Source organism: Rhinolophus sinicus, chromosome 18 (genome assembly GCF_057876585.1).
Source record: "Rhinolophus sinicus isolate RSI-liver-muscle chromosome 18, RSI-T2T, whole genome shotgun sequence".
In the NCBI taxonomy this organism is placed as follows: Eukaryota; Metazoa; Chordata; class Mammalia; order Chiroptera; family Rhinolophidae; genus Rhinolophus; species Rhinolophus sinicus.
The window spans coordinates 106,827,923-106,843,680 of record NC_142518.1 but is presented as its reverse complement, the minus strand read 5'-3'; the positions used below and the strand labels follow the sequence as shown (position 1 = coordinate 106,843,680).

The 15,758-nt window shown below is 42.6% G+C and overlaps 1 protein-coding gene across 1 annotated transcript in view; it reads right to left on the bottom strand.

The window, feature by feature from the left end:
• Positions 1–6,343, bottom strand: part of FMR1NB (FMR1 neighbor) — a 34,904-nt gene extending 28,561 nt beyond the window's left edge. The window contains exon 1 of the mRNA XM_088795219.1: positions 6,064–6,343. Coding sequence (XP_088651345.1) covers positions 6,064–6,343 — 280 coding nt within the window. The remainder of the gene's footprint in view (positions 1–6,063) is intronic.
• Between the last annotated feature and the right edge of the window lie 9,415 nt (positions 6,344–15,758).

The window sequence follows — 15,758 nt, the reverse complement described above, 5'->3', positions numbered from 1 at the left end:
GACTAGATGAAGCAGAGGGTTGAATCAGTGATTTGGAAAACAAGGTAGCAGAAAACACCCAATCAGAACAGCAAAAAGAAAAAAGAATCCAACAAAAAATGAGGATAGTTTAAGAGGCCTCTAAGAGAACATCAAGTGTCACAACAACATTCACATCACACGGGTACCAGAAGAAAAAGAGAGAAAGCAAGGAATTAAGAATGTATTTGAATAAATAATGACTGAAAACTTTCCTAACCTGGCAAAGGAAATAGGCATACAAGCCCAGGAAGCTCAGAGAGTCCAAACAAGATGAACCCAGGGAGGCCCACACCGAGACATATTATAAATAAAATGACAAAGGTTAAAGCAGTTAGTTACATACAAGAGATTTCATAAGATTGTCAGCTGATTTATCAACAGAAACTTTGCAGGCCAGAAGGGACTGGCATGAAACATTCAAAGTGGAGATATTTCAGAATTACCTCAGGTCCCTCAACCTCAATTCTCCTTGGTGGCATTAAGTCTAAGAGAACTCAGATGGGTCTGTCTAGGAAGGAGAAGGGGAATTTTAGCTCTAGGACTATGTCCCTGCTTTCACCATAATGTTCCAAGTCCATATCTTGCCTCTCAGTATACATTTGCAATACTGTTGCAACAAAGCACCATAAACTGGGTGGTTTAAAACAACAGAAATTTACTGTCTCACAGTTCTGGAGGCTACAAGTCCAAAATGTGGATGTAAACAGTCTTGGTTAGTTTGAGGGCTGTGAGGGAAGGCTTTTCTTCTTGCTTGTAGATGGCTCTCTTGTCTGTGCTTCTATTCACATAGTCTTTCCTCTATAAATGTCTACTTCTGTGTCCAAATTCCCCTTTTAATAAGGACACCAGTCATATTGGATTAGGGCCCACCTCATTTTAACTTGATTACCTTTATAAAGACCTTATCTCCAAATAGGGTCACATTCTGAGGTACTGGGGGTTAATATTACAACATTATTTGGTGGTGGGACACCATTCAAGCCATACCAGTGCATTTAGTTACATTAATTAAGTTAAATCATTTTAAATGAAATTTAGTCCAGCCAGTCACATATTATCTTCTGGGAATCTGGGAAATCTGACAATACAAAGAATGAGTCAGGGTTTTGGTTTTTTTAGGGAAAAACATGGTAAACCTATATTGGAAAAAGTCCTCATGGAGATAAAGAAATCACACTGAATAACAGTATTTTTTTTTTTGTAAGAGATCTACTCAAAATAGAAATAGAAAAATGAGGAATTCACAGACTAAGAAAAAATGTCCAATTTATAGTGTTATTTTTAACTTACTTTTTCAGAGAATGAAAGAGCTCTCAGTTTACAAGGATCTGAGTTGTATTTGCAACTAACGTTTATCAACACAGTAAAAGTAATTCAGAAATATTTTAGTATTTTAAATGAATAGTAGAAAAAATAAGTAATATGGGTTATAAACCATTATTAAAGGGTATCTTTCAATAGTTTTTGAAGAGCAGAAGTCATATTTTTCTAATTTACTTAAAGTAGTTTAGATGAAAGAATGCATAGTATATACTTTATTTAACTTTGAATTTCATCCCTCACAAAAAGTTATAAACCCACACGGTTGTGACATAATATACAGAGGTCACTGTTCCTTTTGCTTACCATGCCTCTGTCCAATTTTTGCTTCCTTTTTTGACTGTGGTAGGACCTTGGTTGGGGGATGGAAGGCCTCTGGGGAGGACAGGAAGAGAGAAGTCATTGAGATTACAGGTGGGGAAGGTGGAAGGTGTTTGGGCTTGAGGCTGGAGCTTGAGGGATGGAGGGAGGCTTTGAGAAAACCAAGGTCTTTATGCAGATGACAAGCATACTACCTAAAGGAAAAGTATTTGAGGGCGTTGGGGGGCGAAGGACAAGAAAGAGTTGGAGGAGGAGTTGGGAAAGACTGTGTGTGAAGAAAGGGAGGCAGAAAGACCACTGAGTAGAAGGAGGAAACACGGACTTTTTGTGGGAAGGCAAAAAGTACCTTTGGGTGTTAAGGGAGGAGAAAGCTGTGAATGGGAAGAAGGGGAGCCCTGGAAGGGCTAAAAGTGGCATCTGAGAGAGGGCTGAGCAAAGGCCTAGAGGAGGGCAAATAGGGAGGTAAGGGAAGGATTTTGACTGAGGGAGGGAAGGACTTTGTGAAGATCAGCTAGAGAGAGACGGACAATGTGAGGTCAGAGAATAAAGTCATTTTAAAAGGGAGGTTAGGGAGTGAAGACCTTTGAGTGAGGGGAGTAAAAGGCTTTATGAGATAAGGAAGCAAGGTTTTTGAGGAAGGGGACACAAGGCCTATAAGGTGAGCAAAGGAAAAGTTATGGTGGTGAGGTGAAGAATGAAAGGTCCTTGACTGAAGGTTAAGAAGAACTTTTGGAGTGGTGATGAGGGAGGGAAGGCATTTGTGGAGTAAGGTGACAAAGGGAAGGCCTTTATGGGCATGCGTAAACGAGGCTAGTTCTTTGAGAACAGAGATGAGTAGAGGGCTTGAGAGAAAGAGGACTTTGAAGGAGGAAGTGAAAGAGGGAAGTCAATCGTGAGGGTAGAGGAAGCAGGGAAGGCAACCATAAAAGAAGGGAAGGTCTTTGTGAGGGGAAATGAGCAAGGAAAGGTCTCTGTGAATGGACGTGATAGAAAAAGGAATTTGACAGGTGAGGTTGGGGGTGGTTGGTGGTTTAAGGTGAGGTTAGGGGTAGAAAATCTTTAAGAGAGAAGGTGATGGAGGTTAGTACTTTGAGTGGGGAAGTGAGGGAGGTTAGTACTATGTGATGGGAGGTAATAAAAAGAAGGCCTTAGAAGAAATAAGGGAGAAAAGTCATTCATGAGGGAAAGAAAGGCATTTGTGAGAGTTAGTGAGAGGATTTAGTACTTTGTGAAAGTAGGTTAGGGAAGGATGACCTTTCAGAGAAGACCTACAGCAATGAAAGAGATTGAAACACTAATCAAAACCTCCTAACAAAGAAAAGTCAAGGAGCTGATGGCTTCACTGGTGATTTCTACCAAATATTTAAAGAAGAATTAACACCAATTCTTCTCAAACTCTTCTAAAAAATAAAAGAATACTTCTTAACTCATTCTACGATGCCACTATTAACCTGATACCAAAGCCAAAGACACCACACACACAAAAAAGCTACAATCCAATATCACGTATGAATACACATGCAAAAATGCCTCAACAAAATACTAGCAACACAAATGCAACAGCATATTGAAAACAGTACACACAATGGTCAAGTCAGGTTTATCCCAAAAATACAAGGGTGCTTCAACATAGAAAATTAATGTAATATATCACATTAATAGAATGAAGGAAAAATATCCATAGGAATATTTTTGACAGGAAAAATGTTCATCTCCATTGACGCAGGAAAAGGATTTGACAAAATTCAACACCTTCCATATAAAATCATCTAGCAAACTATGAATACAAAGGCTTTTCCTCAATATGATAAAGAGCAATTATGAAAAATCAACAGCTAACATCATAATCAATAATAAAGACTGAAAGCTTTCCCCCTAAGATTAAGAACAATGCCCACTTTTACCATTGCTACTCAGCATTGTACTGGAAATTATAGCCAAAGCAATTAGGACATAAAATGAAATAAAAGGCATCCAAAGTGTAAAGAAAGAAGTAAAACTATCTCCATTCACAGATAACATGATTCTACATATAGAATATTTTTTAAAAGTCCACAACAAAACCTACTAGAGCTAATAAGCAAATTCAGCAAAGTTGCAGAGTACAAGATCAACATGCAAAAATCAGTTATGCTTCTTTACACCAGCAATGAACAATCCGAAAAGGACATTAAGTAAGTAATTCCATTTATAACAGTATCCAAATGTCTAGGAATACATTTAACCAAGGAGATTAAAGACTTGTACATTGATAACTACAAAACATTGCTGAAATCAATTAAAGACATAAATAAATGGAAAGACATCCCATGTTCATAGATCGATATACTTAATATTGTTAAGATGGCAATACTGCCCCAAGTGATCTGCAGATTCAATGCACTCCTTATCAAAACTGCAATGGTGTTTTTGTATAAATGGAAAATCTGATACTCAAGTTTATATGGAATTGCAAGAGGTCTTAAGTGCTCAGAACAATATGAATAAAGAACAAAATTGGAGGACTCACATGTCCCAATTTCTCAACTTGCTACAAAGCTACAGTACTCAAAAGAATATAATACTGACATAGGAATAGACACATAGACAGACAGAATAGAATAGAAGTAGAGTCCAGAAATAAACCCATAAATCTATGGTCAACTGATTTTCCACACAGGTGCCAAGACCATTCACTGGGGAATGAGGAATGTCTCTTCAATAAATGGTGCTGAGACAACTGGATATCCACATGCAAAAGAATGAAGTTGTACCTTTAACACACCCTATATAAAAAATTAATTCAAAATGGATCAACAACATAAATATAAGGGCTAAAACCGTAAAACTCTCAAAAGAAAACATAGAAATGAATCTTCATGACTTTGGATTTGGCAATGGATTCTTGGCTATGACACCAAAAGCACAAGTAACAAAATAAAATACCATATTAATTGGACTTCCTCGAAATGAAAAACTTCTGTGCATAATATGTGTGTGTGTGTGTGTGTGTGTGTGTACATATATATGTCAAGAAAGTGAAAAGACAACCTACAGAATGGGAGAAAATATTTACAAATCATGTATACATTATATATAAAGAACTCTTACGACTCAATAACAAAACCACAATCTATTTAAAAATGGTCACAGGAGAGGGTAAAGGGGGTCAAATAAATGGTAACAGAAGGAAACCAGACTTTGGAAGGTGAGCACATAATTGAGTATACAGATGTTGCATTATAATGTTGTACACCTGAAATTTATATAATGTGATTAACCAATGTTACCCCAATAAATTTAATAAAAATAAAAAATAGAATGTTATATTATAAAAAACGGTCAAAAGACTTAAATAGACATTTCTCCAAAGAAGATATATAAATGTCAGAAAGCACATGAAAAGATGCTCAACATCATTAGACATGGAAATACTAATGAAAATCACAATAAGATACTACTTCACACCTGCTAGAATGGCGGTAATAAAAAAGGGGGGTGTGGTAACAGATGGTAAAATTGGGACCCTTGCACACTGTTAGTGACAATGCAAAATGGTTTAGTTACTTTGTAAAACAGCTTGGGACTTGCTCAAAAAGTTCAACATGAAACTCTCATATGACCCAGCAATTCCACTTCGACCTAAGTCTATGCCACAAAGAATTGAAAATATATTGACAGAGCAACTTGTACATGAATGTTCACAGCAATATTATTCATAATAGCCAACAACTGGAAACAACTCAAATGCCCATCAAGTGATAAATGTATAAACGAAATGCAATACAGCCACACAATGGAATACTCAGCCATAAAAAGGAATAAAGTACTGATACATAGTATAACATGGGCACATCTCAAAAACTTTATGTAGCAAAACAAGCCAGACACAAGAGGATACATATCATGTTACCATTTCTATGAAATGTCCAGACTAGGTCAATCCATAGAGACAGCAAGAAGATTGGGGGTGACCAGGGACTAGGAAATGGGGAGGAACTGTGTTATTAATGGGTGTGGATTTTCATTTGGAGTGATGAAAACATTTTAGAAATAGAAGTGGTGGCTGTGCAATGTTCAAATATACTAAACACCACTGAATCGCCAGTTGTAAAATAATTAATTTTATGTTCTGTGAATTCCACCCTCATTTATCTAAACAGGCGGGGAGGTCAGGGAGGTCAGTGTTTGGTGAGGGAAAGTCTGGGACAGAAGGGCTTTCTGAGGGAAGCCAAGTGGGGACTAAGGTTATGAAGGGAGACAAGGAGAAGAGAGGCCAGTGGAGTGGAGCGGCTGGCGGGAGTGGATGGGGGCAGGGGGAGGGGAGTGGGTGCGGGCGGGTGGCGGGGAGAAGTTGGGGGGTGCAGGCTCCGCGGGTGGCTGCCCCATGGCCTGCTGCTAGGCCCGGGGGAGGACACTCACCAGTATTCAGGGAGTAGCACAGCAACATCAGAATACAAACGGTTGGCAGGAGCATCCTGAAGTGCTTGCGGGCCCACCGGTACGCCTGCCATGATGGCTGAGACATGGCAGCCATGTTGGCCTGGCCCTTGGGACTATTGCGCCCGGAGTATGACGCCACTACAGGGTTCTCATCAGTGAGCCCCATCTCAATATCGCAACTAGTCAACCTTGAGCGCATCCCATGCAACGCCCTACTCTGAGACCTGGTTCTCCCAACTATCAACCTCCCCAACGGCATGGACCGCCTTCTGCCTAGCTGAGACCACGCCTCACTGCCGGCCACCGGTGATCTAGAAGCTTCCAGGAACTGACGCATGCGTGGTACCCCTCGGCAACGCGTGATTTGCCAGCCATTGTTCCCAGGCCCCGCCCCCTTTTAACGGCTGGCAGAGTATCTTGTGCCCCCTCCCCCACTCAAGGCCTGGCCCTTCTAGTGCTTGTTAATTGTTGAATGAATGGGGCCTGAGGCCTACCCCAGAACCATGGCTGCTTGTCACAGATCAACAAAATGGTCTCACTGGAACTCAGACTCCAGCCTTGACTGCTAATTCCTCCTCAGATTCAGTCCTGTGACAGGCACTGTAGCATCTACAGTCACTATAGTTGCTCTCCACAGTATCCAGTAGCCAAATGTGGCTGTTTAAACGTACATTTTAATTAATTAATTACACAGAATTAAGAAATCAGTTCTCAGTCACAGTAGCCACATTAGCAAATGCTCAATAGCCATATACCCGGGGTGCCAAAAAAATGTACGCATTTTAAGAGCTGTTATCTATGTATTACTTTTCGAAGTTGAACTGAATTACAGTGCAGTGTGTAGTACAACATTCACTCCAAAGATGTCGTTAATAAAAGGAATGCTAGCATCATTCATTGTATTACAATTTTAATACAGTCTTTTCCTTTCTTAAAATGTGTATACATTTTTGGGCACCCTTTCTATTTAAATGTATAAGTACTATGACAAAGCACAATTCTCATGTCCTTCGAACCCTCATCACGTTGGCTAAATGTAGGTACTACCCCCAAGATTTAGCCCCCTGCTATCTATTCTTTGTGTTCTCTAGCTTTTTTCCCCCAGAGTGATATATTTACTTTCATGTCTTCAGAGGTCACCACTATGGCAACAACGCTTTCCTGTTTGAATATCTAGCCTCATCTCTGTCCTGTGCTCCAAGCTGGAGGTCAAGTTCAACGTTCTTGCTTCTAGGAGAACCAGATGGAATAAATCAGAAGACCTGGGCTAGTGTGAGAAGCAGGCATGTACAATACAATTCTATCACAGTGAGATGAATATCCTTAAAAACAAAAGTATGAATACAGAGCTGTAGGAACACAGAGGAGAGGACAAATAACTCAGCCTAAACTTGTCAGTGAAAGCTACTGAGAAGTGACGTTTAATTGGGGCTTTGAAGATTGAATAGAAAATGTACAGGCAAACAAGATGCAAAAGGCATTTTTCATGGAGGAGGCTGAACAGAGACTCAGAGGAATGAAAAAACATGGCAGATATGGTATGTGTGAGAATTAGGGATGATATCCTGCCACACCCACAAGTATATCCAGGCCTAACCATTAGAGCTTTTCCTCCCAAACTAATACCTCCGCCTCACTTCCCTTTTCCTGTGGATGTCCTGATTGTACTCCTGACCCTGTAGATTTAAGACCTCGGAGTCCTCTTGGATTTTTTATCTCTCATATCCAATTACATACCTGTTGATTTTGCTTCAAAATACCCCACAGTCCCCTTCCTCCCTTCTATTCCTACTTCAACAGTCCTAGCTTAGACCCTCATTACTTCTTCCCTTGTCCAGAAAAAGTTTCTTAAGTGATCTCCCGACAAATTGGGTCTCAATTCTAATCCATCCTACTCACCGCCGTCAAATGATTCTTCCGACTTAAAAATCTCTATTGGCTTCCTGGAGTCCAAAGGATAAATGATGGCACTAGATCTGCTCCTTCTTTCGTGAAGCAGCCTCTCCTCTTGGTGCTTTGAGATCTCCACCTCCTGGTTTCCTACATGTCTTGCTGCTGTTTGGCATTTACTCTGCTGAATCCTCGTCTTCTAGGCCTTTCGCAGGGTCTTCCCCTGGACCTTCTTCTCTTTTCTTTCTCACTTGACACTATTTCTGCAATGATTATGTGCCCTCCTGCAGCTGACTGCCATTATATCTCTAAAATTATAGTTTACATCTCTCTTCTGAACCCCACTGTCATGCGGGGCCTGTGGTCCTGCTCCCTGCGTAAGAACGCAGGATACGGTGAGGCCAAAAAGAAACACCAACGGAGTCATGGATAGGGGGTTCATGCCACTATATTCTTGCTGGTGGCTGGGTTGGAGATATAAAGCAAACATCCGCCACTACCCCAACAAGGGGTCTTCCTGTACCCCAGTCTCACTGGCGACCAGGCGAGACACAGGAAGTAGCAGCCACACAATCCGCAATCCGCCATCTAGTTCTCTGCCTGCCAACCAACCAATCAACCAACGTAGCCATGGCAGCTATATCAGTGGCCAGTGGCCAATTGGCTAACTGGTTACAGCTGACGGCCATCCACCACCCAATCCAGCACCTTTCCATGTGAGGCCCAGAGCCTGGAAACTGCTCTCTGGGACTCTGTCCCCACTTCTCCACTTGGATAACTCAAGCTCTTAAAACAGCTCACATCCAAAATTAATGACTATCTACCACGAACCTTCACTTTCTCTATTGTTCGCTATCTCAATCAGTACCATTACCTTTGATCCAGTTGCTCAAGTGGGAAATCTGGGAGCCTTCCTTGATTCCTCCATAGCCTTCAATCCCCATTCATTGAATCAACACAAGTTCTCTCTTGCACCTCTGAAACTATGTGTGATGGTTCGTTTTATGTGTGAATTTGGCCAACGTATATAGTCTAGTCATTCAATCAAACATGAATCTAGGCATCACGATGAAGGTACTTGAGAGCTGTATTTAACATCTACAACTGATCAGTTGACTTGCAATAAAGCACATGACCCTCAATCATCTGGGTGGGCCTCACCTAATTAGTTGAAAGACCTTAAGAGCAAAACTGAGGTTTCCCTGAAGAAGAAATTCTGCTTCAAGATGGCAGCATCCACTTCAGCCTGCCAGCCTGCCCTGTGACCTTTGTCATTTTATTTATTTATTTATTTATTTATTTATTTATTTATTTATTTATTTTTAAGGAGGGCGCAGCTCATAGTGGCCCACACGGGGATCAAACCGGCAACCTTGGTGTCATCAGCACCACGCTCTTACCAACTGCCCAGTGTGACCTTTGAACATACCAGCCCCCACAATTACATAAGCCATTTTCTTATTTCTTAAAATCAACCTCTATTTTATATATCCTACTGAGTTTGTTTCTGGGGGGAGCCCTGACTAATACACAATGTCTCTATTCCATCCACTGTTCTCTGTCTCCACTGCCTCCCCCTCATTATCTCTGGACTCTTGAAATAGTCTCAACTGGTCTCTTCCCTGTGGTCTTGCCCACTCCAATCCATTCCCCACACTGTGACCATTGCATACTTGTGAAGATGTAAATCTGATTATGTCATTCCCCTGCTTAAGATCCCTCCACAGCTGGTATTTGCCCTGACAACCCGAATTCCCTGGTTCATGGTTCAGGAGAGCTCACCTGCTCTGGGCCTTACCTCTTGCTCTTTTTCCTCGTTCATGTGTTATGGCCACGCCCAACTTCCCAGACTCACAACACTTTCTCCTGCCTTTGCACACGCATGCTTTCCCTTCCCCTTAGCTAACTCCTCCTCCTCCTCCTTCAGGCTTCCCCTTAAATATTACTTCTTCAGGAGGCCTTTCCTGGCCCCCAGACCACATTAGATCCCCATTCTTATACTTTCTTAGAAGGTTACGCTATAGTAGTATTAACCCTATGGTGTTTGAAAGTGAAAACCAGAATTCACAGTTAATTCAGAGCAAGAGAGGCTGAATGTTTACTGCTTCCTCAGCTCCCTGTGTGGGAGCTTTTGCAGGACCAAGATGGCTTGACGTAGCTAGCCATGCATCTTCCTGGTGGCATTTCTCTCTTTACATTGAGTTGGAATTCCTCTGTTAAAGAAGCATGCTTAAAAACCTTGCATCCAAATTTATCACCCCATCAACAAGGTGGGAGAGTGAATGATGCCTCTTTTCCTGTATCTGGAATTGGCACAGGACCTGCTGACATCTCACCTTGACCTTTCAAATTGCTGTGTCCGGGGAAGAGAGTGTGGAGAGATACAGCAATCCAACTCTTCAATGCTTTGGCCCAGAAAGGCCGCTTCTCCTTTCTGCTTCCACCTCATCAGCCAAAGGAAGTTACAGAGCCACGTTTCACTCAGGGAGGCCTGTGCCTGGAAGGAAAGGAGAAGCAGAAAATCTGGTGAGCCCTGGAAATGTCTAACATCAGTTGTGAGTACAGCTACCCTTTACTGAGGAAGAGCTGTGTGCTGGGCACTGTGGTGAGCACATTACATTAATTCCCCTAACAGGCCTGGGGGAGGTGTTAATATCTCATTCTAGGGAGAAACTGCTGTCCAGAGAGATTGTGTGACTTGCTTGAGGCTTAGTTGATATCTAAGCTGGGATCTGAACTGACTGTATCAACTGCCTGGCTGTCCATGCTGCCCCTCTCCCCACACACACTTGTCAGGTGAGTCTGGCCCTTCTGCCAACCAAAATTGCGTTACCTACGCTACGCTATAATACTCAACGCCATTTCCGGAACTCTGTGCTTTTGCATCTATGAGGCCCTTGGCCTGGCGAAAGTGTGAAAAGTGCATTTTTGGCAAACTCCTGTTCACCTCTTGTGATCCAATTCAAACCATAAGACACTTGGAAAACTTCTCTTGACTTCCTCGGACAGGATTCTTTGTCCCAACCTCGGCTGCACTCAGCTTAACTCCCTAGCAGGGCACTCGTCCTATGGTTTCATTATTATCTGTTAACCTTTTTACTTCTTCCAGTAGACTGTGACTCCTTGAACAAAGGAGTCATGTCCCATTTCTCCCTGTATTCATGGGACACAGGCAGAATAGCTTACATGCAGCCAGCATTGATTATATGTATGCGTCAGACATGGGTCTCAGTTCCACACGTATGCTCACCAATTTCACCCTCATACCATCTCTATGAGGTAAGTGCTATGATTCGCATCATAGATTTTACTGACGAGGAAATTTGCTTTATAGACTATTTAGATAATTGGCCCAAAGTCTCATAGGTAGTAAATAGCTGTGCTGGGATTAGAACTCAGGCACTCTAACCCCACAGCCTAAGAATGCTTAGTCACTGTGCTACTGCTCAAAACTTCTTCCAGTTCATATCTCAGTCCTTTGCTTCTACATACTTTGTGTATTTCCTAAACACAAGAACATTCTCTTATGTAATCACAGTGCCATTACCAAAATTGGCTAATTAGCATTGTCTTATTATGTAATCTATAGACCTTATTCATAGCCCGTTTTCTCAATAATGACCTTTATAACAAAAGATAATAGTAGTTTCAAGTTCAATGTCCAATCCAGGATCACATGTTGCATTTCACTGTCATGTTGTTTTAATATCCTTTGATCAGAACCAGTTCCTCAGTGTTTCTTTGTCTTTCATGACCTCAATAACTGTGAAGAGTTTACACCATTTATTTTGTATGATGTCCATTAATTAGAGCCTGTCTGGTATTTCCACATGATTAGATTCAGCTCATTAATTTTTTTTTTTTTTAGCAGGAACACTGCAGAAGTGTGTTGTGCCCTTCTCAGGGCATCACATGAAGAGGCACGTGGTGTCTATTTGTGATGTAATTATCCTTTATTTTATGCTAATTTCTCTGCTGCCCAGTGTCCTTTTCTTCTGCATCTACAGCATCGAATACACTGCCTGACTCATGGTTTATGTTTAATAAACCTTTGAATAAACATTAGCTGAATGAATAAATCTCCATTCCACTAAAAGAAAAATATTACTCAAGCCAAAAATCTGTGAATCACAACCCCAGTTCCTTTCCACACACGTAATAATCACCAAGTCTCACTGATTCTATTTCCTAAATATCATAGCAATCCCACCCCTCTTCACTATTCTCACTGTCATTGCATTGGCTCATTATTCCAATCTGGCCTCCCTGCCTCTTGTCTTGCCCCCTTTAATCTATCCTTGAATGGTGGGTGAAAGAAAACACCACGATGTAATGCAGAATGGGCAGAAGAATAAGTTTCATTAGGGTAACTTACAAGCCCAAGTGTTAATAAGACGAGTCCCATGGTCTCGTGTTCTGTCATTATCCCACAGTGAGACCTACCTTCCCATTGGTGCCAGAAATTAACTGGATTTTTCTATGGGATTTCTGGAGTTGGTGACAATGGCAAAGAAGACATTGTTAAATGAGGAGGGTCCTCAGTAACAGTACAAAGTTCATCATGAAAACTGTAGAGTTCTCTGAAACCTCTAGTCATGGACTCCAGGCCAAGCCATGAGAAGAAGATCCAGGGCTTAGATGAGGTAGTTTAGCGCCATGTGGCTACTGTGTTTCCTCAAAAGTAAGACCAGGTCTTACATTAATTTTTGCTCCAAAAGACGCAATAGGGCGTATTTTCAGGGGATGTCTTATTTTTTCATGTACAACAATCTACATTTATTCAAAGACAGTCATGTCGTCTTCTTCTGGAACATCGTCATAATGTACTAAATGCGTCCGTCTGGCTGACGGTCTTCACTGGGGCTTATTTTCGGGGAAACACAGTAGCTCCTATAGTTGCTGTTGGATAGCTCCATTCGCAGTGAAGAATAATGAGCCAGAAGCAGCAAGGGATGTTGGCTACAGAGGCATTGCCTAGTCAGTAAGTAACCCGAAGCCACGCGGATATCCAGCATGATCCGACATAAAAGTCAAGGATATCTTTGGTAGTGAAACTCCCAGCTAGCTCATTGGTAATCTCCCCAGGTGAGCCTTAGAAACACCTCTCAATGAGGGGAAAATCCATGTAAAGTAGTGATAAACTGTGTCCCTAATGCCCCCAGGGAGATCCTGCTGTTGGCAGCAGAGGCTGGGGATACATAGCCTACGGGCACTGGATCTTTGATCACCAAAGCATTGTATGGCTACTCTCAGGAAGCAGATAACCCTGTGTCCAAGGGGGAGGCAGGGGAAGCAAGGGAGGCTGTCTTAACACGGGGAAGAGCTAGTCCTGGAAATGGGTGGCCCACACACAAATGCTGCTCTGGGTGGGATCCAAGCTACGCCTCTGCCTGGACATCACGGAGGATGGACACATGAGAGTACAAGGTCAAAGCAAACAGTGCCTGAGGCCACTAATGGTAGCAGTGAAACCTACAGTACGGTTTGATAGTGGGATGCTGATAAGATCCCTCATAGCCAAATCAAGTTGGGAGTGACATAGCTAGTTGTGTGATAGTTGGCACTATTGTCACTGCCCCAGACAGGTACAGGGTGTCCATATCTGGATTAGGAAAACAGAGAGGGTATTTGCCCCTTTATCCTCTACTTGCTTCCCAGGGCTGGACCTCTCCATGCCCAATGAGCTGGGGTCCATGAGCCCCCCCCCCCCAAGAATGAACCAGGCCTTACTTTATAGCCTGGAATGAAAAGCTCTGCAGGGACCCAGGGCTAACAATTCCTTTACCAAAAGGCCATCTCTTGAGATTGAGGAAGATGGTTACAGGGCATAGGTGACTGACTGCATAAGAACCACAGGAGTGCCCGCAACTTGCCGAGAAAGTGTGTGGCCAACCCAGGGTCAGAGTTGTCTGCTCATGAGTCTGTGTAAAGGTGTATGTCAGTCATCCAGAAGCAGAATGCTTTATTACCAAAAGCACCACTTGACATTCCACCCATTGTGCAAAGCAGCCAATGCCGTGGGTTGTCAGCACTTACCGTTATTATAACACATGGCTCAGTATTCCAGTAAAATTGCTGAGTGAAACAGACTTCCTTGTATGGCACCAAGTCTCAAAATCGAGGCCCCCATCGAGCCAGTAACTCAGGTAAAGCAGGCAATGGGGCCATCTCAGTACCTGCCGGGTGGGCAGCCACCTATTCTTGCAGTTGACTCGACCCCCAGTTGGATGTCCCATTTCCATTTGAGTTGTTTGGCTTGTTGCAGTTTGTCAATGATTAAGCTATTGTGTCTCAGTTCCACACCATCCTTCTTTACTGGTTCTGTTGATAAGAGACTCTAGGGGGAGATTGGAAAACCATGGTTCTTCACTCTGGCAGGAATGGTTTACTTGAGTACCCGCTGAATTTCCAGATTTCCATCCCTCCCCTCAAAACCAGCTTCATAATGTCTCCTCACACACCAGCACCAGCCACTTGGCTGGCACCTCCTCCTCACTGGCCTAAGTCTCAGCCCCATAAAGGTCTGCCTGTGAGTTACCAAGATACCAGTACAGATCGAAAGTGACCCTTTCCTAGAGGTCTGGGTTTTAACTCTATGGGCCTCTCCTTTGAGCTCTTGGGTTCTCATCATCCCAGCCTCATGCCTTCATTCATACAGGCCTCAGGATGGTATATGCTTCCTGCCGATCTCACCTCTGTGTTACCGTAATGTTCATGTTTTGCATTTTCAGTCCTTTAATATCTGTTTAACCAATCCCTATATTAACTTCTCAGTGAAAATCATTAGGGTGATTTCTGTTTCCCCGACTGGACTATCACTGATACACCCATCTGATGGAATTTGGTTTAGGGACAATCCATTGCAGGCCAGAAATATTAGATTTCAGAGTTATACTTTTTCCTTCAGTGAGACACTATGTCCCCACCAGGACCAATAAGAGTCATTCAAAAAGCATGTACCATTCAGTAGTGGAGAGATGACCCATCTCCAATATTGGCAGAATCTTATCGTCAGAGGTCTCAGATGTGAGACTGGGGTTAGAATGAGTTGCGGGGGAGGGGGACAGTGGGAGGGGGGGTTGGGAGGGCAGATATTGTTTTACTGCTGCCTGTATTGCTTCTGGGGTTTCTCATTGCAGGGGTCCCCAATCAAATTTAGCTACCAGTCTGGTGACTTAGTACAAATTCTTAAATAAAAGTCTTAGGTCCAGGATGTGCTGATCCAACACCCAAGAAGCCAAACAGGTGATCAGGACTCTTTTGTGTAGTTTGTGTTTGCAAGGCCAGCAGTTTTTTCTTACTAGGCTGTGGAATCTCTCTGGGCCGCTGCTCATATAGCCCCCAATATACGCACTCAAGTGGCCTGGCCCTGGTCTCTATCCTCATTCAAGGCCCTCCCACCTATGGACGGGATGGCTGGGCTTAGAGAGCACGCATTAAGGTGAGAACACTTTCCTCTGGGAGGGCCGCTATCAAAATGTCATCAGTATAATAGAATGGGCTTGCCCACGTCATTACTGATAGATTGTGGCTGTTAAGTATTGCTGGGGAAGTCCAAATGCTGGAGGCAGGACGGTCAAGGTGAACTTCATGCTGTGCCAGGTGCGAACAAAATCATTGTTTTTCTTCCTAGAGAAATCTGGAGAAGAAAATATTAGCAATGTCTAAGGCAATTCTGTGCAAGTGTAATATAATATGAGCCACTGTTTAATTGCAAAATTTCTCGTAATCACTATGAAAAAAAAAAGGTAGCGATTACCAGAGGATACAGGGGGAGGGGCATG